The sequence below is a fragment of the Rousettus aegyptiacus genome, unplaced genomic scaffold (genome assembly GCF_014176215.1).
Source record: "Rousettus aegyptiacus isolate mRouAeg1 unplaced genomic scaffold, mRouAeg1.p scaffold_m13_p_1, whole genome shotgun sequence".
NCBI classification, from domain to species: Eukaryota; Metazoa; Chordata; class Mammalia; order Chiroptera; family Pteropodidae; genus Rousettus; species Rousettus aegyptiacus.
Window position 1 is genome coordinate 95,236,613 of NW_023416284.1, and position 22,359 is coordinate 95,258,971.

The 22,359-nt window shown below is 36.1% G+C and overlaps 2 protein-coding genes across 3 annotated transcripts in view; both read left to right on the plus strand.

The window, feature by feature from the left end:
• ZFAND3 (zinc finger AN1-type containing 3) overlaps positions 1-22,359 on the plus strand; it is a 316,314-nt gene that overhangs the window by 42,564 nt on the left and 251,391 nt on the right. The gene's annotated exons all lie outside the window — the stretch shown is intronic.
• On the plus strand, positions 4,686-8,767 carry LOC107514700 (protein TEX261-like). The gene has a single exon (XM_036217545.1). The coding sequence runs from the start codon at positions 7,587-7,589 to the stop codon at positions 8,262-8,264; it is 678 nt and encodes a 225-aa protein (XP_036073438.1). The 5' UTR covers positions 4,686-7,586; the 3' UTR covers positions 8,265-8,767.

Below are 22,359 nucleotides of genomic sequence, written 5' to 3' on the forward strand. Positions count from 1 at the left end.
GACTTTCCCTCTTAGGACTGCTTTTGCTGTGTCCCGTAGATTTTGGGTTATTGTGTTTTTATTTTTATTTGTTTCAAAGTATCATATGATATCTTTCTTGATCTCATTGTTAACCCATTCATTGTTTATAATAGCATGTTATTGAGCTTTTATGTGTTTGTGTTTTTCAGGTTTTTTTCTTGTAAACTTCTAGTTTCATACCATTGTGGTCAGAGAAGATGCTTGAGATGACTTCAGTCTTCTTAAATTATGGATACTCGTTTTGTGACCTAATAATATGTGGTCTGCCTTGGAAAATGTTCTGTATGCACTTGAAAAAAATTTATATTTTGCTGCTTTGGGGTGAAATGCTCTAAAAATGTCGATTAAATCCATCTTGTCTAGTGTGTCATTTAAGGTTGCTGTGTTCTTGTTGATTTTTCTGTCTGGAAGGTCTATCTCCTTGATGTCAGTGGGGTTTTAAGATTTCCTAAAATGACTGTATTACTGTCATTCTTTCCTTTTATGTTGGTTAATATTTGCTTCATGTATTTAGGTGCACCTGTGTTGGGTGCATAAATGTTTACACGGGTTATGTCCTCTTGCTGGATTGATCTTTTTATTATGAAACATCCTTTGTCTTTTATTTTAGCTTTTGTTTTTAAGTCTATTTTGTCTGATATAAATATTGCTACCCCAGCCTTTTTTTCATTTTCCATTTGCACAGAAATGTCTTTTTTCATCCCTTTACTATTTAGTCTCTATGTGTCTTTTGATATGAAATGGGTCTTGTTTTCTTATTCAGCTACCCTATGTCTTTTGATTGGAACATTTAATTCATTTATATTTAAAGTGGTTATTGATAGGTATATAGTTATTGCCATTTTATTCATATTTATGTTTTTATTCCTCCTTTTAATGAAGTCTCTAACATTTGTAATACTGTTTTAGTGGTGATGAATTCCTTTAACTTTTTCTTGTTTGGGAAGCTTTTTATCTGTCCTTCAATTTTAAATGATACATTTGCTGGGTAGAGTAGTATTGGTTGTAGGTCATTGTTTTTCATCACTTTGAGTATTTTGTATCAGTCCCTTCTGGCTGCAAAGTTTCTATTGAGAAATCAGCTCATAGTCTTGTGGGAGCTCCCTTGCTTTTTTTCTCTTGTTGCTTTTTTAATTCTCTTTTTGTCTTTAACTTTTGGCATTTTAGTTATGATGTGTCTTGGGTGGTCCTTTCTGGGTTCATCTTGCACTTCCTGAACTTGTATGTCCATTTCCTTCACCATTTTAGGGAAGTTATTATTTCTCAATCCTTTCTCTCTTCTCCTTCTGGCACCCCATGATGTGAATGTTGTTAAACTTGATGTTGTCCCAGAGGTCTCTTTACCTGTCCTCATTATTTTGGATTCTTTTTTCTTTTTGCTGTTGCAATTTGGTGTTTTTTGCCACCTTGTCTTCAAAGTCGCTGATTAGACTGTCTGTTTCATCTAATTTGCTGTTAATTCCTTCTAGTGTATTCTTCATTTCTGACTAGTTCTTTTTTTATGGTTTCTTTGTTCATTTTTATGCTGTGTCTTTGATTTAGTTCTCACTGAGATCATGTATTCTTCTCCTAAGTTTATTGAGCATCTGTATAAAACTGTTTTGAACTCTGTCTGCTAGATTTCTTGCCTCCATTTCATTTAGTGTTTTTTTTTTTTCTGGAGTTTTCTCCTGTTCTTTAATTTGGTACATGTTACTTTCTTTCTTCATTTTGGCTGCCTGTGTTTGTTTCTATATATTAGGTAGATCTATTATATCTCTTAGTCTTTGCAGGGTGGCCTTATGTAATAGGTGTCCTGTGGGGCCCAGTGACATAGTCTCTCCTGAGCTGAATGCTCCTGAAGTATCCCTTTGTGGGTTGTGTAGGTTGTGTATGCTCTCCTGTTGTAGTTGAGCCTTGATCGCTGTTGGCACACCAGTGGGTGGGATTGACCTTCAGGCTTACTGCTGTGAGGATTGGCCATAACCACAGTGTATAAGCTGCTGTGTGAAGTTTGACCCCACGGAACGGTATTGCCCCAGTGTGCTCTAGTGCTTACTGAGACTACACTTCGGATGTGCCATTTGTAGGGTAATTGTGTGGTGCTCTGTTGTCACCTGACTGGCCACCTGTTGTATTGGTTTTGGGGCCTCTTGGGAGTGGTTTCCATGCAGGCCAAGGTCAGCTGCTGCCTGTGACCTGCCTGGAGCTACCTAGTAGGAGCTACACAGTGATTCATCTTTGGTCTCTGCCTATGCTGAACCTTGGGGTATGTGACAGAGGTTACTTTGCAGCCTGAGGATAGCTGCCACCAGTACCAGACCTGGGGCAGCTCTGCAAAAGGCCCAGGGCACCCCGAGTCCTGCCGTCACTTGCCGGCTGCCCGTTTGGCTCAGCCACTGAAAGAGCCTTGGGAAGTATGCAAGTTGGGTGAGGTGGGATGTCGGGGAGTCTCCAGGATGGGGCGAGTGGTGTCTCCAGGTTAGTGCAGTTTCAAATTTGGCCCCAGTGCTCGGCCTGGGGCCACTCAGAAGGCTCAGAGTACACTGCTGCCCATCTGGGGTCCATAGATCCCTGAGAATTATCTAAGAAAGTCTGCAGTGTGGGCTAACACCCTCTGCCCACCAGAGGCCAAAAAAGCCTCAAGCAGTGCTAGAGTTGAGTTGGGGGGTGGGGACTAAGGGAGTCACCAGGGTGGGTGAGAGGTGTTCATGAATGGGTATCAGATGCTTTTTCTGTATCTATTGAGATGATCATGATTTTTATCTTTCATTTTGTTAATGTGGCGGGTCACATTGATTTGTGGATGTTTAACCTTGTTTTTCTGGCATAAATCTCACTTGATTAACGTGTATCCTTTTAATGTATTGTCGAATTCTGCTTGCTAATATTTTGAGGATTTTTGCATCTGTGTTAATCAGGGATATTGGTCTGTAATTTTCTTGTGTCCTTGTCAGGTAATGCTGGCCTTATAAAATGAATTTGGAAGTGTGCCTTCTCGTCTTTTTTTTTTTTTTGGAGGAGTTTGAGAAAAATTGACATTAACTTCTTTAAATGTTTGGTGGAATTGATCAGTGAAGTTATCTGGCCCTGATGTTTTATTTGTTTGGGAGGTTTTTTTTTTTTATTACCGATTCAATCTTTTTAGTAGTAATTGATTTGTTCACATTTTCTATTTTTTCATGATTCAGTTGCGGTAGTTTGTGTGGCTCTAGGACTTTATCCATTTTGTATAGGTTGTCTAATTTGTTGGCATGTAATTGTTCATATATCTGTTATTGAAAAAAAAAATTCTGTTTCCGTGAAAGCAGGTCAACCATATTTCCAGTGCACATTTTTAGCCCTTACTTCTGGAAGACATCATGTTGTCTTTGGAGCCAGAAAGTCCAGGTTAACATGTACCACTTGTTAGTTTTGTTACCTTGAATAAGGCAACCTCTTCGCATCCCAATACCCTTAATTATAAAAAAACATATTACCTGCTCTTCAAAAGTGTTGTAAGGCTCAAATATGGAAATATATATAGAAGCACTTTTTAAACAGAACAGAGAAAATTTGAGTATTACACTTAGGTTCTACTGTCTCAGTTCTTTTTATTAAAGACAAGCAATTATGATTTACTTTTGCTTAGAGTCATTTTATCTGAGTAGTCTATATTTGGTAGTTTGAACTCGACCTCTATAAAGCGTTTCCTATTGTTGATCCTCCTGTTGCTACCCTCCTCCTCCATGCCATTTGTAGCTATGCTTGTCTGTAGCTGTTAGCAGACAAAACTGTACCTTAAATTGTCTTAGAAGTATATAATTTCCAGAGCCGTAACTATTTTCCAATAACTCTGATGGTCACAGACTAAAAATGAGGTTTACTTATTGGGGAAGGTCATGATAGCAGCAGCCTGCAGACCAGCACATGAGGCTTTGGGATGAACAATAGATGAAGACTGAATTGATGAGTAGCTGCTGGATTTATGAGACTGGCCTTGTACTTCAGTTGCGTAACATTTTAGAAAGTAGCAGCTTTACTTCATTGTTATCTGAATTCTGACTAATATTGATTTATCTTCCTGCCTTTAAAATGGATGCATGTTTATATTTTATTTATTTGGAACTACCTATCACAAAAGAACTTGAGGTAAAAGAGGTGACAGTTTTATGGAGTATATATGATGTAGAATAATTTATAAACACATGGGCTCCAGTAGTTTTTATGGCTAATATTCAGGAGTTTAATTTTTAAATAATTTCCTGAATTTCAAAATTTGTTAGCCATTATTTTGTAACTACAGTGTTTATGAGCTTGCACTCCCCCTGCTGACTGATCCCTTAGAAATACAGTGAATTAGAGAAAAGAAGATTCCCAATTCTGAGCTAAGAATATCTGTCAAATTTTATATTCTCTTTAGAAGTGACTAATGTTTTAGAAGGTATCATTTTGATTAAGGAATTGATTGCATTATGTCTTTCCTTGTTTGTAACTTATTTGCAGTGCTATATAATGCTCAGAGGATATTCATTTAGTTTTTTAAAAATCTTGGCCTTTGAGCCACCCTTGCTGAGGCCCGCTTCCATGTCTGGAAGTGTACTGTTATACTTTTCCTTCCAATAAAGCTATTCTTTTCGGCTGTTAAAAAAAAAAAATCTTTTTAAGGTAAACTGTATATTAATTATAGCAAATGTAATAAATTTGCTCTTTTGTATTTTCAAGAGCCACCTCAGCTATCTTTTTCACTTTTTTTTTCCAGACAGAACAGCTTGTAATTCATTCATATGGTATTTATTTCCTAAGTGTTGCTTTAGTTTCTGTAAAGCACTGACAGGTGTCGAAGTAGGTATAGAAGGATGAGATGATACTCTGAAGACTTGGAGTTTCTCCTCTGATCAAGATCTCTACTTCTGTATGAATGAAATATTAACTAAAATTCAGAACATTGTCTTGTTAAATAGCATGATGAATGTTACAGGCAGTACACAATTGGGTATTAAAGTTGAGGAAAGCCATCGTGGTATTACAGATAAGGCAGGCATCAAGAATGACTTGAAGAAGACTGAAGAATGGATGTGTTTCACATAGGGAGAAGCAGGGAGAAGAACAGGCATTCCACGCAGAGGGGGCAACATGACAAAAGGTATAAGTAGGATATTAGTGTAATTTATTTAAGGCACAGTGAAAAGTGTTATAAAGTCATTGGTTGAGATTGTGATTCTCTGAATGTTTTTAATTTCTTCCTGAAATTGGATGTGAGGGTGGTATTGTGAAGTTAGGAGTGTTAGTCTGATAGTTTGCTCAGCATTGCTACATGGTATGTACTTGAGGGAGTTCTAAATTACCTTGATAATGATAACTTCCTATTTTTTCTTTAGATGATCAATAGGAAAATAATTAAATCTAAAAAGGGCTTCTTATTTTCAAAGGCATTAGCCAAACATTTTTGAATTCTTAAAAAGAGAAGAATTAAAGAGATGTTTGAAGTTATAATGGCTTATCCAAAGCTGTTTTGTTAACTACTTGATTAAAAATTTAGGTCATCCAGTGGTTTTCATAGGAAACTTCCAAAGATTGTTGAAAGCAGACATTTTGAGTTCAGAAGTGTTTGAGATACTTAGCTGATGCACTCTACTTGGTAATGTATTATCCAATGACCTTTGAATTTTCTGTGTCTCTTGAAGAAAAGAGGTTCTTATTTTTACTTCAGTCACCATAAATGTCAATGAGAGATACTTCTGTGGTCATTGACTTTCAATAGTAGTTAGGTCAGATAAGAAATTCACAGAGCCTTTTAGGAACTTGTGTATAAAGGGCACTGTGTTATGAAACATTTGGACCCCTTTATAAGGACCTGGGATGTTCACATAGAAGACAACTTCATTTGTGGAGAAGGCTTATTTTATCTTAATTGTTTAATGTTTTGTCCTAAGAAATGATGACTTATAGTTGAACGTTCACCATTAGGGAACATAAAAAACAAAAGAGGATGCATAGAAATGATTGGTCTGTGGGCTGCTGGATGGCAAAGCTAGTTTAAAGAAAAATCCTATCTTTTTTTTTGGTAGCTCTGTTAACAGACTGTTTGAAGAGACTTGGGTTTTCCTGTGTACTTTGAAGTGAAGTGCATGTTGTGCAGTAAAGATTCAAATCCAACCTCATTATGGAACTTACTGGTTGTGGGGTGTATCACTGATGGAAAAGGGTGTTAAGACAGCACTCCTATTTTCCTGCATGAAAAATTCATGTGAATCAGAAACTCATAAGTTGCCATGTCATCTGGTTTCTCAGTTAAGCTGTGGTCCTAAGTTCCCCCCGACAGCCGCTCAGTTAAGACATTGACTGGTAGCAGATTGGAGATAAAGAATCAAAAAGGCCTTGACTTACTTGTTTATCCGCTGCCTTTTTAGACTTATTAAGAGAAATATTATTGCGCGGTGGTTGTGCCCTTTTCTGTGTGGCACAGCCATTTTGAGGAAAGGGGATTTGAGGTTCTTCTAAATGTGGGCTTTAAAAATTTTCATTCCATGTTAGTGTCACTTGTTCTTTTTTTATCAACTAATGAAATATATTAGCTGTTTGAATATTTTATGGGTCACTTTAATCACCTTAAAGAAGTGGCATGGCTAGAATTGCCACACTAGGGCCCAGTACTCAAGTCTTTTGACAAGAATACCAAAGTATGGTTTGTGGGAGGGTCTGATTAATTGTCCATTGTGATATGAGCCTGAAGAGAAGTGATAGCATATCTCAGTGGAAAAGTACATTAGGTCAAAGACTGGATTCTGGTACTGGCTTTCTTACTTAGGTATTTGATTTAACATTTCTGACCCAGAGTTGCTAGTATACCAATTGGGACATTAATAGCTCCCTGATGCTTCCTCCTCGCCTCCCCCCCCCCCCCCCCCAAACAAAACAAAACAAAGCAACAAGGTTGTTAGGACCAGTGAGAGATAAATAAACACATGTAAGTGTTGAATGTTGTTACTGAGGTTTGTGCTACTTGGTAAAATGTGGTGCTAGTTGTAGATTTTCCTTTGCTTGAAGAAATTTCTTTTAATTCTTAATTTACTTGTTTTTTTTTTCCTTCAAATGTGTATTGTAGGATTATCTATTAAAATGATCATATGATTTTTATTTTTATTTTGTTAATACAGTAAAAGGATTTGGCTTCTGCTTCGTAGGAGTGATAGTTGAATAGAAAAACAAAGAAATAATGGTAATACCTCTTATAATTGAGAGTTACAAAAATTGCAGTGGGAATGCAAATTAATGGAATCAACCGATTAAATCATGAAGGCTTTCTGAGGAACTCAACTGAGGTGTGTATTTGGAATTTGTGAGTAGAAGGAAGGAGAGGAGTGGCACATCTTAGGTGGAGGGCATGACCATTGTAGTGGGAGTTTAGGATGCGTAAATAAGGGCTGGTAACCAGAGATGTGGCTACTGTGCAGGGGCAGGGTTATGAAAGGAGCCTCTCTGCTGTGTTAAGGTTTCTGTCTTGTATGTGGGTATGGGGAGCCACCAAAAAGTTTTGAAAAAGTTAGGAGGCATTCTTAGATTACTTTTATGAATAGAGCTCTTCTGCAATGATATAGTAAATAATGATGATTTATTTGTTCAATGTTAAAACAACCTTGAGGGCAGCTTTGTGTCCCTGGAGCCCGGATGTTCAGGCCTCTCCTGGTGGTTGGGGGCTGAGTAGAGGCTCCAAGTGGTTTATCTGCTTACTGAGCTGGCTGTTGCTCTTCATCCAGGTGTCCATCATATTTGCCAATGTGACCACTGGGCTCTCTTACCATGGTGAACTGATAGAAGTGTATATAGTGGCCACCAGTAAGATCATAAAATATAGGATCTGGTTCTCCACAGCCCTGCTGATTGGCCTCCTTGTTTTCGAGTGCTTCCCCAACCGCGTGATTGGCATGTGCCTCTTCACCAACGTCGTCCACTTTGGCCTCCTCCAGAACTTCCCCCTCATCATCCTGTCATGTGGGCTAGTGGTGGTAAATCATTACTTAGCATTTCAGGTTTTTGGGGAAGAATATTATCCTTTCTCAGAGGTCCTGGCCTATTTCACTTTCTGTCTATGGATAATCCTGTTTGTGTTCTTTGTGTCACTGGTGGCCAGGGAGAACATCTTGCTCTCTACCATACAGCCAGGAGAGGACATCTTTTATAAATACTTCACCAGAGGCAAGTGGGGCAAACGCTTAGGGATCCTGGTTGTCTTCTCCTTCATCAAAGAGGCCATTCTACCTGGTTGTCAGAAGATATACTGACCCCTTTGGGGGGGAATGGTGGGGCAATATCAGGAGAGTCAGGCCCCTGAGCTTTTGGTATGTGGTGTGGGGGCCATAAGCCTGGCCGACTTCCCTTAACTCTCCTTGAAGCCTCCATCCCTACCCTCCTTGGGAGATTAAGCTTGGCTCAGATATGACATTGCTAGAGGCAGTGACCTCAGAGGGCACCAGTGAGGGTGGAAGAGCTTGCTAGCCAGGAGGCTGTGGTACACCTGGTTGTGCTGAAGCTGAGCTCCCTGTGGCCCTCCCTGTCCCCTTTCATGCTGGGTCAGGAAGTTCTGGCTCAGCCTGGGCAGGCAGGGCAGGGCTGTGACGCTGGAGAGCTGATAGTTATATGTTCTTTGGGCTGATGGCTGTGAGGCAGGGCAATGGCTTGACATTTCCAAGAGAAATAATTTTTGCTGTCGAACTGTGACTTCTGTCCAAGTCTGGTTCCTGTTTAAATAATGATTCTAGGTGGCATTGTTTGCCTTAGTACCCTGGAAAAACTGAACAAAAACAACCTTGCATTGCTAGGATAAAGCTCACTTGGTCATGAGGTGTCATATTTTTAATATATTGATGAATTCCATTCGTTAGTGTATTATTAAGGACTTTTGCGTATTGCTCATGAAGAGTATTAGCCCGTAGTTTTCTTTATCAGGTTTTGCTTTGACTTGGTAAATGTTTCTTCTGTTCTGGAAGAGTGTATTTAACCGGAATTAGTTATGCCTTAAATATATGAGAGAATTAGCCAGTGAAACCATCCAAACATGTGGTTTTCTTTGTGAGACTTCATTTGACGAGGAATTCAATTTCTTTAATAGAATTAGAGCTATTAGGATATTTTAGTCTATTGTCATGTCAGGTTTAATAAGTTATTTCTTATGGAATTTGTCTACTTAATGTAAGTTGTCGAATTTGTTGGCAAATGTGTTCATTTATTGATATATTTAAGGTCTGTAGTAATATTGCCTGTTTCATTTTTGATGTTCGGAATAAGTGTTGATCAGTTTCGTTAATTTTTTATAAAACCGAACTTTTTCCTTTATTCATTTTCTCTATTGTTTGTTTTTCTATGACACTGACTTTTGCTCATATTATTTTCTTCCTTTTACTTTGGGTTTTCTTTGCACTTTTTTTACAGTTTCTTGGGATAGACTTTTAGGATATTTTGTACCTTTCTTCTGTTCAGATATTGGTATTTAAAGGTATACATTTTCTCTCAATACTACTTTAGCTGCCTTTTAGAAATTTTGATATTATTGTTTTTTTTAATTTTGATTCAGTTCAAAGTATTTTCTGATTTCATTTGTAATTTTTTTCTTTGATTTGTTGTTTTGAATTGTGTGTGTCTTGAAAAGAATGTGTATTCTGCAATTGGGTGTAGTGTTTTATAAATATCAGTTCAAAGTTATTGGTAGTGTTTTTGGACCTTTTATATTGGTTTTGTAAATCTGGTTTTATCAATTGTTGAGAGAAGAGTATTAAAATCTCCAACTCTGTGAATTTGTCTTTCTGTCATTAAAATTCTGGAAATTTTTACTTTATATATTTTTCAGCCATAGTATTGAGCTCATATACATTTATCATTGTCATTTTTCCTGGTGAATTAACTTTTTATCATTATGAAATGTCCCTCTCTCTCTCTGGTAATAAAGTCTACTTCCTTTGAAATGAATATAGCTACCCCAGCCTTCTTAATCTTCTTACTCCTTGTTCGATATGTTCTTTTGAATCCTTTTACTTTCAACTTTTCTGATTCTTTGTATTTAAAGTATATCGTTTCTAGCATGCATTTGGTTCTTGTTTTTAAAAAAATCTGACAATATCTGCCTTTTAATTGGAGTCTATTAACATTTAATGTAATAATTAATATGGTTGGATTTAGGTCTGTTATTTTAGTATTTGTTTTATTTTTTCTTCCCTTCATATTTTCCTGGCTCCTTTGGGATAACTGAACATTTTAAGGATTCCATTTTAGTTATTTGGCATTTTTGCTATACTTCTTTATTTTCCTTAACAGTTTTCTGGAGATACAATTTACATACAGTTGACCCATTAAAGTGTTGTACAATGCCATGTTTTTAAATTATATTCAGCCATCACCACAATCTAATTTTAGAACATTTTGTCACCCCTAAAAGAAATTATGTACCCAGCAAAGGTCACTCCCTATTTCCTCCTATCCCCCTGGCCTCCCTTTAAGCAACCACTAATGTAATTCTGTATCTTTAAATTTGTGTATTCTGGACATTTCATGTAAATGGAATCATAAAATATATGAGATTTTACACTTGGCTACTTTGACTTAACAAAGTATTGTAAAGGTTCATCTATGTTGTTGCTTATGTTAGTACTCATTCCTTTTTGTTGCAGAGTAGTATCCCATTGTATGGTTATGCTGTGCTTTACTTATACATTAGTTAATTTTTGGTGGTTATAAGTAATGCTGCTATGAAATTTGTATACAAATTTTTGTATGGATGTTTTGTATGGATGTGTCTAAGGGTGAAATTGCTGGATCATACGCTAACTCTATGCTTAACTTTTTGAGGAACTGCCAAACTGTTGCCGGAAGCACCTGCAGCATTTTTCATTCCAACCAGCAATCTATGATGGTTCTAATTTCTTAACTTCCTTATCAATGCTTATTATTATCTGTCTTTTTTATGATTATAGCCATCCTGGTAGGTATGTCATGGTATCGATTGCTGGTTTCGATTTGCATTTTGCTAATGACTAACAATGCTGAACATCTTTTCATGTGCTCGTTGACTCTTTGTGCATCTTTTTTGGAGGAATGTCTATTCACATCCTTTACCCATTTTTAAATTGTATGTCTTGTTAGTGAGTTGTGGGAGTTCTTTACATAACCTGGGTACAAGTCCCTTAGCATATATATATGATTTCTAAATATTTTTTCTCATTCTGTGGGGTGTCTTTCACTACAGTGATGGTATGTAGCATAAAAGTTTTAACTTTGAATGTAGTCTAATTCATCTTTTGTTACTTGTGCTTTTTGGTGTCTTATCTAAGAACCATTGCCTAATTCAAGGTCACGAGGATTTACACTTAGGTCTAAGAGTTTTATTGTATTTTTAACTCTTATTTTTTGGTTTATGGTTTGGTTTTAGGTTTATGATTGATTTTGTGTTATTTTTTTGTATATGGTGTGAGGTGGGAATCCAATTTTTTTTTTTTATGTGGATATTCAGTTATCCATTGCCATTTGTTGGAAAGACTATTCATTCACCATTGAATTGTCTCTTGTCAAAAATTAATTGACCATAAATTAGAGGGTCTATTTTTGAATTCTCAGTTCTGTTTCATTGATATGTATCTTTCAATATCTGTCTTAATCTTTTTAGCTTTCTAGTATGTTTTGAAGTTAGGAGGTGTGAGTTATCCAGTTTTGTTGTTTTTTTTTCAAGATTGTTCTGGCTATTCTTGAATTTCTATATGAATTTTAGGATCTGCTTGTCAGTTTCTTCAAAAAGCCAGACAGATTTTGATAAGAATTACATTGGCTCTGTGAATCAATTTGGAGAGTATTGCCCTCTTAACAATATTAAATTTTCTGATTCATGAAACATAAGATGTCTTTCCGTTTATTTAGTTCTTTAATTCCTTTCAGTAATAATTATAGTTTCAGAGTACACGTCTTAGCACTTTTGTTAAATTATGCCCAAATGTTTTATTCATATTGATGCTGTCATAAATGGAATGGAATTATGTTCATAATTTTATTTTCAGATTGTTCATTGCTAGTGTATAGAAATAAAATTTTTGTATGTTCGTTGTGTCCTACAATCTTGCTGAACCATTTATTAATGGACTTCCGAGGATTTACTAAAAGGAGAAAGATTTATACCATCTGAAGAAAAACCAGAGCATTTTAGGATTTATTATATTCAAGATCATGTTATCTACAAATAGAGATAGCATTACTTCTTTTTCGATTGATGCCTTTTATTTATATTTCTTGCCTCATTGCCTTGGTTTGACCCTCAACTACAATGTAAAATTAAAATGATGAGATTCAGATCAAAATCTTTGTTTGGATCCTGTATTCGCTACCTGTTGGCTGCTCTAACAAATCACTACAAAGTCAGTATCTTTAAGCAACACAAATTAATTCTCATGGTTCTGGAGGTCCGAAGTCTAAAATGAGTTTTAGGGGGCTAAAATCAAGGTATTGGCAAGACCGGTGCCTTTGGAGTATCTAGGGAAGAAGAATCTGTTTCCTTGCCTTTTTCAGCTTCTGGGACTGTCTTTGTTTCTTGACTTGTGGCCCCTTCCTCCATCCTCAAAGTGCATCACTCCAACTTCTGTTTCTGTCCTTACTCTTGCCTTCTGTGCCCTTGAGCCCAACTACCTCCCTCTGATAAGGATTATATTGGGGCTACCCAGATAATTTACTCATCTCAGGATTCTTAATTTAATTACATCGGCAAATTTCCTTTTGCCATGTAAAGTAACAGGTTCACAGGTTCTGGAGATTGGGTCTGGTATCTTTGGGAAACCATTATTTATCCTACCATAGTTCCTGATCTGAGGGAGAAAGTATTCAGTACTTCATCATTAAGTGTGATGTTAGCTGTGGGTTTTTCATAGATGCCCTTTATCAGCGTGAGGCAGTTCCTTTCTACTTTTACTTGTTGAGTGTTTTTATTATGAAAGAGTATTGGATTTTGTTATGTTTTTTGTCTATAGAGAGGATCATGTGGTTTTTGTCTTTTAGTCTGTTAATATACTGTATTTAATTTTTAGGTGCTAAACCTTGCTATCCTGGGATAAGTCCCACTTTGTCAAAGATATAATGCCCTTTTGGTAGATTTGGTTTGCTAATATTTGAAGATTTTTTATGTCTGTAGGCATAGGGACACTGGGCTGTAGTTTTATTGTGATGTTTTCCTCTGTTTGGAGTCTTATGGTAACTCATAGCATGTTTTGGGATTTGTTTACTCTTCTTCCATTTTTTGGGAAAATTTTGTGTAGAACTGGTATTCTTTAAATGTGAAAGAACCATCTGGCTTTGGCTTATCTTTGTAGGAAAAAAATCTATCTTTTTACCTTTATATGTGTTCATATTTTCTATTTCTTATGTTGGTTTTGCGAGTTTGTGTTTTTCTAGCAATTTCTCCATGTCACCTAAATTACCTAATTTGTGGACATAGAGTTTTTCTAAAAAGATAATACATTACGATGCTTTATTTTTGTAAGGAATGTAATGATGTCCCTCTTTCATCCCACTTTTAGAAATTTAATTCTTCTCTCGGTCAATTCAGATAAAGGTTTGGCATATTAAAAACATTTTTTCAAGGAACCACTTTTTGATTTCGTTGATTTTTTTTTCTCTATTTCATTTTTTTTTTTTTACTGCAGCAATTTCTTTTTTAATTTCTTTTTAATTCTTTAATGTCATTACATTTGACCCCTTTTACCTCATCTTCCTCCCCTAACCCCCTCCCCTCTGGCAACCACTAGTTTATTGTCCATGTGTCTCTGTTTGTTCTGTTCATTAGTTGCTTTTAGGTTTATATACCACATATAAGTGAAATCATGTGATTTCCTACTTTTTCTGTCTGGCTTATTTTGCTTAGTATGATTATCTTGAAGTCCATCCATGTTGTTGCAAATGGCAGTATTTCGTCTCTTCTTATGGCTTAGTAATATTTCATTTTATGTATGTACCAAAGCTTCTTTATCCAGCCATCTATCGTAGGACACTTCGGTTCCTTCCATGTCCTGGCCGCCGTGAATAATGCTGCTATTAATGTCGGTGTGCGAATATCTTTTTGGATATGAGTTTTCAAATCTCTGAGGTAAATACCCAGTAGAGGAATTGCTGGATCACATGGTAGATCAATTCCTAGTTTTTTTTGAGAATCCTTCGTGCTGTTTTCCATAGTGGCTGTACCAGTTTGCAGCCCCACCAACCATGTCATGAGGGTTCCTTTTTTTCCCCGCATCCTCTCTAATATTTGTTATTACTTGTCCTGTTGATAACAGCTCTTCTAACAGGTGTGAGATGGTATCTCATTGTGGTTTTGATTTGCATTTCCCTAATAGCTAGCGATATTTGTTGGCCATTTGTATGACCTCTAGGGAGAAGTGCCTGTTAGGTGCTCTGCCTATTTTTTGATTAGACTTTTTTTTGTTGTTTTTACTGAGTCATATGAATTCTTTGGATATAAGGCCCTTGTCGGAGATGTTGCTTGCAAATATATTTTTCCATTTGATGGTTGTCTCTTTACCTTGTTGACAATTTCTTTTGTTGAGCAGAAGCTTTTTAGTTTGACAAAGTTCCATTCATTTATTTTTGCTTTTACTTCCATTGCCTTTGAGGTCAAATTTCATAAAATCATGTAAAATCATCTTTAAGTCGAAGGCCCTTGAGTTTAGTTTCTGTATTTTCTTCTATGCATTTTATTGTTTCAGGTCTTACATTCAGGTCCTTACTTCATTTGGAGTTAATTTTGGTGTGTGATTATAGACAACAGTCTAGTTTCATTCTTTTGCAGGTGGCTTTCCAGTGTTCTCAGCACCATTTATGTTTGTGGCTGTATGTTTGTGGCTTTTTTGTCGAAAAAATGGGTTTACTTTTGGACTCTCAATTCTGTTCCGTGTGTGTGTGTGTGTTTTCCTGCCAATACCATGTCGTTTTGATTATTGTTGCTTTGTAGTATAACTTAGAGTAGGGTAGAGTCATCCCTCAATCCTGTTCTTTCTTCTCAGGATGGCTTTGGCAATTTGGTGTCATTTGTGCTTCCATACAAGTCTAATGATTTTTTTGTTCCATTTCTTTAAAAAATCCTGATGGGATTTTGATGGGATTTGCGTTAAATCTGTATAATGCTTTAGGTAATAAGGTAATTTTAAACGTTGATTCTTCCAATCTAAGAACATGAAATATCTTTCCATTTCTTTGTATCTTCTTCGGTTTCTTTTAATAGGGTATTGTATTTTTCATTATATAGGTCCTTCACATGTTTCGTTAAATTTATTCCTAGGTATTTTATTCTTTTTGTTGCAGTTGCAAGAGGAATTAATTTTTCCACTTCTTTTTCTGACATTTCATTATTAGAGTATAGGAACGCTATGGATTTTTGAACATTGGTTTTGTATCCAGACACTTTCCTGTATTTGCTTATTGTTTCTAGTAGTGTTTTTGTGGAGTCTTTAGGGATTTCTATGTAGAGAATCGCGAGAAACGAAGTTTGACTTCTTCATTTCCTACTTGGATGCCTTTTATATCTTCCTTTTGCTTTATTGCACTTGCTAGGACCTCCTATGTTATATTTGTAGCCTTGCCTTGTTCCTGATCTTAGAGGGAAGGTTTTTAGATTTTCACTATTACGTATAATGTTGTTTGAGGATCTGTTATATATAGCCTTTATCATAGAAGGTATTTTTCTTCTATACCGATGTGAAGTGTTTTGATCATAAATGGATGCTGCATCTAGTCAAAGGATTTTTCTGCAGCTATCGATATGATCATATGATACTTATTTTTAAATTCGTTTATGTGGTGTGTCACATTAATTGATTTGCGTATGTTCAACCATCTCTGTGCCCCTGAGATGAAGCCCACTTGGTTGTGGTGTATAATCTCTTTAATATGTTGTTGTGTTTGATTTGCTAATATCTTATTTAGAACTTTTGCATCTGTGTTCATCAGAGATATTGGTCTGTAGTTTTCTTTTTTTGTGTGTTGTCTTCACTAGGTTTTGGTATCGGTAATATTAGCTTTCATAAAAATAGTCAGGAAGTATTGCCTCCTCTTCGATTATTTGGGAGAGTTTGAGAATAGGCATTAAATTTTCTTTGACTAGTAAAATTCACTGGTGAAGCTGTCTGGTCCTGGACTTTTACTTTTTGGTAGGTTATTGATGATTATTTCAATTTCCATACTGCTGATCAATCTATTTAGATTTTCCAGTTCTTGATTCAGTCTAGGAATGTATCTTTCTATGTACTTGTCCATTTCTTCTAGGTTATTAAATTTGATGTTATATACATTTTCATAGTATTCTTGTATGATCCTTTGTATTTCTGCCGTCTGTCGTATTTTCTCTTTCATTCCTGATTTTGTTTATCTGTGTCTTTTTTCTTTTTTCTTTAGTGAGTCTAGCCAGGGGTTTGTCAATTTTATTAACTTTCTCAAAAAACCAGCTCTTTGTTGCATTTCATTTTCTATTTTTTTATTTTCATTTTTTTTTTTATTTCTGCTCTAATTTTGATTCTTTCTTTCCTTCTTCTGACTTTAGACTTCATTTGTTCTTCCTTTTCTAAGTTTTTAAGGTGAAGCATTAGATTCTTTATTTGGGCTCATTCTTGTTTTTGGAGATAGGCCTGAGGCCTGTAATGATATGAACTTTCCTCTTATGATCGCTTTTGTGGTGTCCCAACAGTTTTGACATGTTGTACTATCATTGTCATTCATTTCTCTGTATTTCTTGATCTCCGTTTTTATTTCTTCTCTGGCCCAGTTATTCAGTAGCGTGTTTAATCTCCATGGATTTGTGGTTCTTCCCGCTTTCCTTTTATAGCTAATCTCTAGTTTCAAAGCATTATGATCAGAGAATATGGTTGATATGATTTCAGTTCTCTTATATTTATTGAGACTATCTCTGTGTCCCAGTATGTGGTCAATCCTTGGAATGTTCCATGTGCATTAGAGAAGAATGTATAAGCACCTGTTTTGGGGTGAAGAGCTCTGTAAATGTCGAGTATGACCAGTTGGTCTAATGTGTCATTTAAGGATGTTATTTTCTTACTGATTTTCTGTTTGAATGATCTGTCCATATCTGACAGTGGTGTATATAGGTCCTCTGCTATGATAGTGTTTTGGTCTGTTTCTCCTTTTAGTTCTATTAGTAATGGCTTTACATATTTGGGGCTCCCTGATTGGGAGCATAGATATGTTATGTGTTATGTTCTTGGTATATGATTCCCTTTTTCATTATGAAGTGTCCCTTGGTATCTTTCTTTACCTTTTTTATTTTGAAGTTAATTTCATCAGATATTAGTACCGCTACTCTTACTTTTCTCTGAATGCCATTTGCTTGAAATATCACTTTCCACCCTTTCATTTTGAGTCTATATTTGTCTTTGGAGCTGAGATGTGTCTCCTGGAGGCAGCATATGGTCGCGTATTGTGTTTTGATCCGATCTGCAGCTCTGCCTTTTTATTGGTGAGTTCAGTTCATTTACATTTAGGGTGATTATTGAAATATGACGTTTTCCTATAACTATTTTACGCTTTGCTTTCTGGTAGCTCAGTGCTTCCATTGCTTCCTTGTCCTTGTGTTTCTGTTTTTTTTTTAGTTTTGGCTGGGTTTTGTGTGTTTTCCCTCTGGTCTTTCTTGTTTTTTGTTACATACTTCATAAAATTCTGAATCTTTGGTGTGTGGTTACCATTAAGAATGTGAAGAGGATCGTTATGCATATAGTATTCTATTGTCTTCTATGTGTGCCTTATCTCCATTCCTCTTTGTGAATTTGAATCTTTGATTCCTCTTTCAGTCATTGTTGCCTCAGCTTGTCCCTGTATATGCTGAATGTTCATTACTACCTTAAGATAGCAAATATCTTCTTATTGTTTAAGCTTAATGCCCTGCTCTTAGTAAGGCTTGCATTTTTCTTTTTCTATCTGCCTGCTAATCGCCTTACTCCTAATTATTTCTTTTTGTCATTTTGTTTTAGGTGAGCTGACCCGTTTCAGTATTTCCTGTAATAGGCCTCGTGGTAGAGAATCCCTTCAATTTTTGTACGTTTGGAAAGGTCATTATTTCTCCTTCATATCTAAAGGAGAACTTAGCTGGATACATTATTCTTGGCTGGTAGTTCCTTTTGTACAATAGTTTGAGTATTTGATTCCACTCATTTCTGGTTTGTAAAGTTGGAGCCGAGAAGTCCAATGATAATCTATTGGATTTTCTTTTATAGGTTACCATCTTCTTTTCCTTGACTGTCCTGAGAATTCTTTCATTGTCATTAATTTTGGTATTTAATATGACGTGTCTTGGTGAAGACCTTTTCGGGTTGAGATAATTGGGGGTTCTCTTTACTTTTTGATTCCAAGCTCCAGCTCATTCCTTAGATTTTCGATATTCTCGTCAACTATTTGTCTGAAAATGCTTTCTAATCCCTGCTCCTTTTCCTCACCTTCGCAAATACCCATTAGTCTTATATACACCTGATGGTATCACCTAGTTCTTGTATTTCTCTTTCATTATTTTTAATTTTTCTGTTTGTTGTTCCTTTGGATTTATTTGTAGATTTCTTGATGTCACTGCTTCTTTCCTTCATTTGGTCAGCTCACGCTTGCTATTTCAATTTTCATCTCTTTCAATATGTTCTTCATCTCCAGAAGTTCTTTTGTTCATTTTGAGCATTTCAGTCTCTTTGCTAAAGAATTCATTCTGCTCATCTAGTTTTTTCGATTCCTGAAATTGTTGATCTGATTCATTTCAGATCTCATTGTTTCTTTCAGAAGTACCACCCTGAAATCGCTGTCATATAAGTGGCATATTTCTGTGTCTTTAGGCTTATTTTCTGGAGATTTTTCTCTTCCTTTCTGAGATGCCTTGTCACCTTGGTTGTTCATGGTGTTTAATGGACTATTTCTCTGCCTGGGCATTAATGGAGTGTATTCTGCTTCCCCCCCCCCCCCCCCGAGAGAAGTTTTATTATATAAAGGTCTCTCTTTAGCCTCTTGCAAAGAATGTATTTTTATTTTGGTTTTCAGTGGGTGGTGTCTAAGCCTCTTAGATCTCTGTTTTATATAAACTTTTAATAATGCCATTTTTCCTTCCTAAAGATATTCAGTAATGCACACTACTCTCAGTTTCAGTTCCTGTCAGTGTTAACAACACTTTCCGTAGCATTTCCTCAGATTCCCCTGAAGCTCGCGTTCTTAGGTCTTGGAGGATTTGGAAGGGGACCTATTGGGTTTGGGAATGGGGGCTATGGCTCAGCCTTGCGGTTTTATAGCCACGGCTAGTACTAATCAGTTGTTTCTCTGCCGTGTCCATTTCTCTGCTTTCTGCCCTCATGCCTGGGCACTGCTGCTGGCCGTGTGGAGTTCATGGTTCTCCCAACCAGGGCTGTTCAGGGAACTCACGGCACCTTCTCCCCTCCCTGTTCTTCTACATGGAGCTCATGCTGGGAGAGGAAGCTTCTTTGTTTCTCCCAGTCTATCTCCCGACACCCTGGAATTTGACCTGTGGTAGTCTTATGTGTAGATCCCACACTCAGACATGCTGGTGTATAGTTTGGGTGTTTTTTGTTGAGTTTTAGATGTTCAACTTATTGTTGTTTCATGGGGAGAGATCTGGGGAGATCTCTTTGTCATGTTTCTGTCGTCCAGGAAGTTCTTGAGATGTACATGCCCTCAGGTTACTACTCAGTAACCTTTTTGGTTTAGATATACATAGTACTATAAAATCTGAACACTGGAAGTAATGTAAAATTGTCTTTAGGGCAATAATTACTTTTAATAGAACTTTAAGACCCACAGAAGCAGGAAGCTTTCCTGTTTCTTCATAGCTGTATCCAGTGCCAGCAAATGCAGGTGACAGAGCCCTGGGGAGAACCTCCCCGCAGCCTTGCATGCATGTGTTCACAGGTATTCACTATCTTTTTTGTTGTTGTTATGCAATTTTCTTCTGCTTTCTTTGGTTTTAGTTTTATTTTCTGCTGTTTTTCTAATATCTTAAGGTAAAAGATTAGGTTGTAGATTTGAGATCTGTTTTCTTTTTTAATGTAGGCATTTACAGCTATCACTTCCTCTGAGGATTGCTCTAGCTGTATTCCAGAAGTTTGATAAGTTAGGTTTTTATTGTCATTCATCGCAAAGTATTTTTAATTTGTGAATTCTTCATCCATTATTATTAGGAGTGTGCTATTTAATTTTTTTGGAAGTCGTGTGTTTAAAGAAATTAAGAGAAAAAATAGTCTTTTATATTTACTCACATATTACCATTTCCTGTCTTTCTCATTTTTTTCATTTATCATTTACCTTCTGCTGAAGTGAACTTCCTTTGCCATTTCTTATAGAGCAGGTCTGCGAGTGACAAACTCTTAGCTTTTGTTTCTCTGAAAAATACTTTTATTTAGTCATTATTCTGGATAGATGCTTTTGCTAAATATAGAATTTTGGATTGTCAGATTATTTTCTTTTAGCACATAACATATCCTTTCATTGTCTTTTGGTCTCCATTTTTTTATGAGAAGTCAGCAGTAATTCATATTGTTTTCTTATATGTGATTTGTCATTTTACTCTTTTAATAATTTTCTCTTATTATTGGTTGTTGGCAGTTTGACTGTGATGTGCTTATGTGTTTTCTTTGTATTTGTCCTGCTTGTGTTTCACTGAGATCACAGAATCTGTAAATTTCCATCTTATACTCTATTTGGGTAAAATTTCAGCCATTCTTCAAATATTTTTTCTGTTCCATTTTTTCTCACTTCTGATTATAGGACTCTCATTTTACCTATTAAACATAGGTTTAGGCCTTGGTATTGTACCGCATATGATTGTTCAATTTTATTATTGTTGGTTTTTTCCCCCTCTCTGTTCACATTAGATAGTTGTTGTTGATCTTTCTTGAAGTGTACTGACTCAATCTAGAATTTTCCTTTGGTTCTTTTTAATAGTTTCTATTTCTCTGTTGAGACTTCTTATTTGTTATAAGCGCATTTTCCTCTTTAATTCTCAAGTGTGATTATAGTAGCTGCTTTTAAATTTCTTGTCTATGAAGAAAAACTTGAACTACCTCAGGTTGGAGGAAACTAATACATGAGAACTAAGTGCAATATGGTATTTCTTAGGTTGGATGCCGGGCCAGAAAAAGCATATTAGCAGATTGACTGACAGAATTCACACAAGGTTTGTAAATGACTTAATAGTAATGTCTCGTTAGTTAATTTTCTGGTTTCTATAGGAAGGTTATATAAGAGGTTAACATTAGAGAAACCTTGGTGACAGTTAAAAAATTCTTTTCTACTAATTACAGCATCTAGGTTATCTTGATGTTGGTCTCTTGATCTTTTCTATGGGTCATGTTTCCCTGTTTCTCTGAATATCTAGTAATTTGGAATTGAATCTTGAACATTGTGAAAATTTTATTGCAGAGATTTTGATTCTGTTGTGTACTTTCAAAGAATATTGATTTTTGTATTTTTTTTTTAGTAGGATGGGCTCAGCCTCCAATCATTTCCTCTTGTGGTCAGCAGTTTAAAACTGTATTCAATTTTTAGTCTAATCCTGGAATGTTTGTAGTCTGTCCCACACATACATATTTCAGGAGTCAGCCAGAAGTTTGGGGCCAAGTTTATATGGAGTCTTTGGGACCTCTTCCTTCGTAGCACTCTTCTTTCCTTGATTTCACCTCTCAGTATTCATCTGGTGGGGTCACTCTGTACTCTTTGCTCTGGTTCTTCATGCCAGTAAAAATGTAGTTCCTATCCACTTCTCTTACCTGATTGCTTACCTGGGCCTGCCTCCTGGCAAAAGCCATTAAAAAGAAAAAAAAGAAAACTTCCTCAGTGCTATTCTTTTTTTTTTTAGTGGCTCCCCTACAGTATTTGTCTGCTTTTGATTGTTCTCCATTGCCTTCAGGTGGTTACTGTTGTATTTTGTCCAGAGTTTATAGTTAACATTTGGGACAGTTGGTCCAGTAAGAGCATAGTAAGCTCTACTTTCAGTATTCTTAGATAGCAGCACCTGGAAGTAGAACTTAATTTCTCGGTTAACTGTTTATTGAAGTGTGATATATGATACACACAGTGCACTAATTGTATTCTACAACTCAGTGCTGTCACAAATTGAACATGACTTAAGGAAAGAGATAGAACATCATTATCAGCAGTTCAGAAGCCCCTTTCATATTCCTTCCCAATTACTACTCTCACCTGCTTCTCCAAAATAGCCACTCTCCTAGTGTCATAGATTAATTTTGTCTGTTATAAAGCTTGGTATAAATATTATTTATATATTTTGCTTTTTGACTGGTGTCTGTCTTTATAAGATTATTCCATGTTTTGTGTTCGAGTCGTTTGTTCGTTCTCATTGCTAAAATGTAT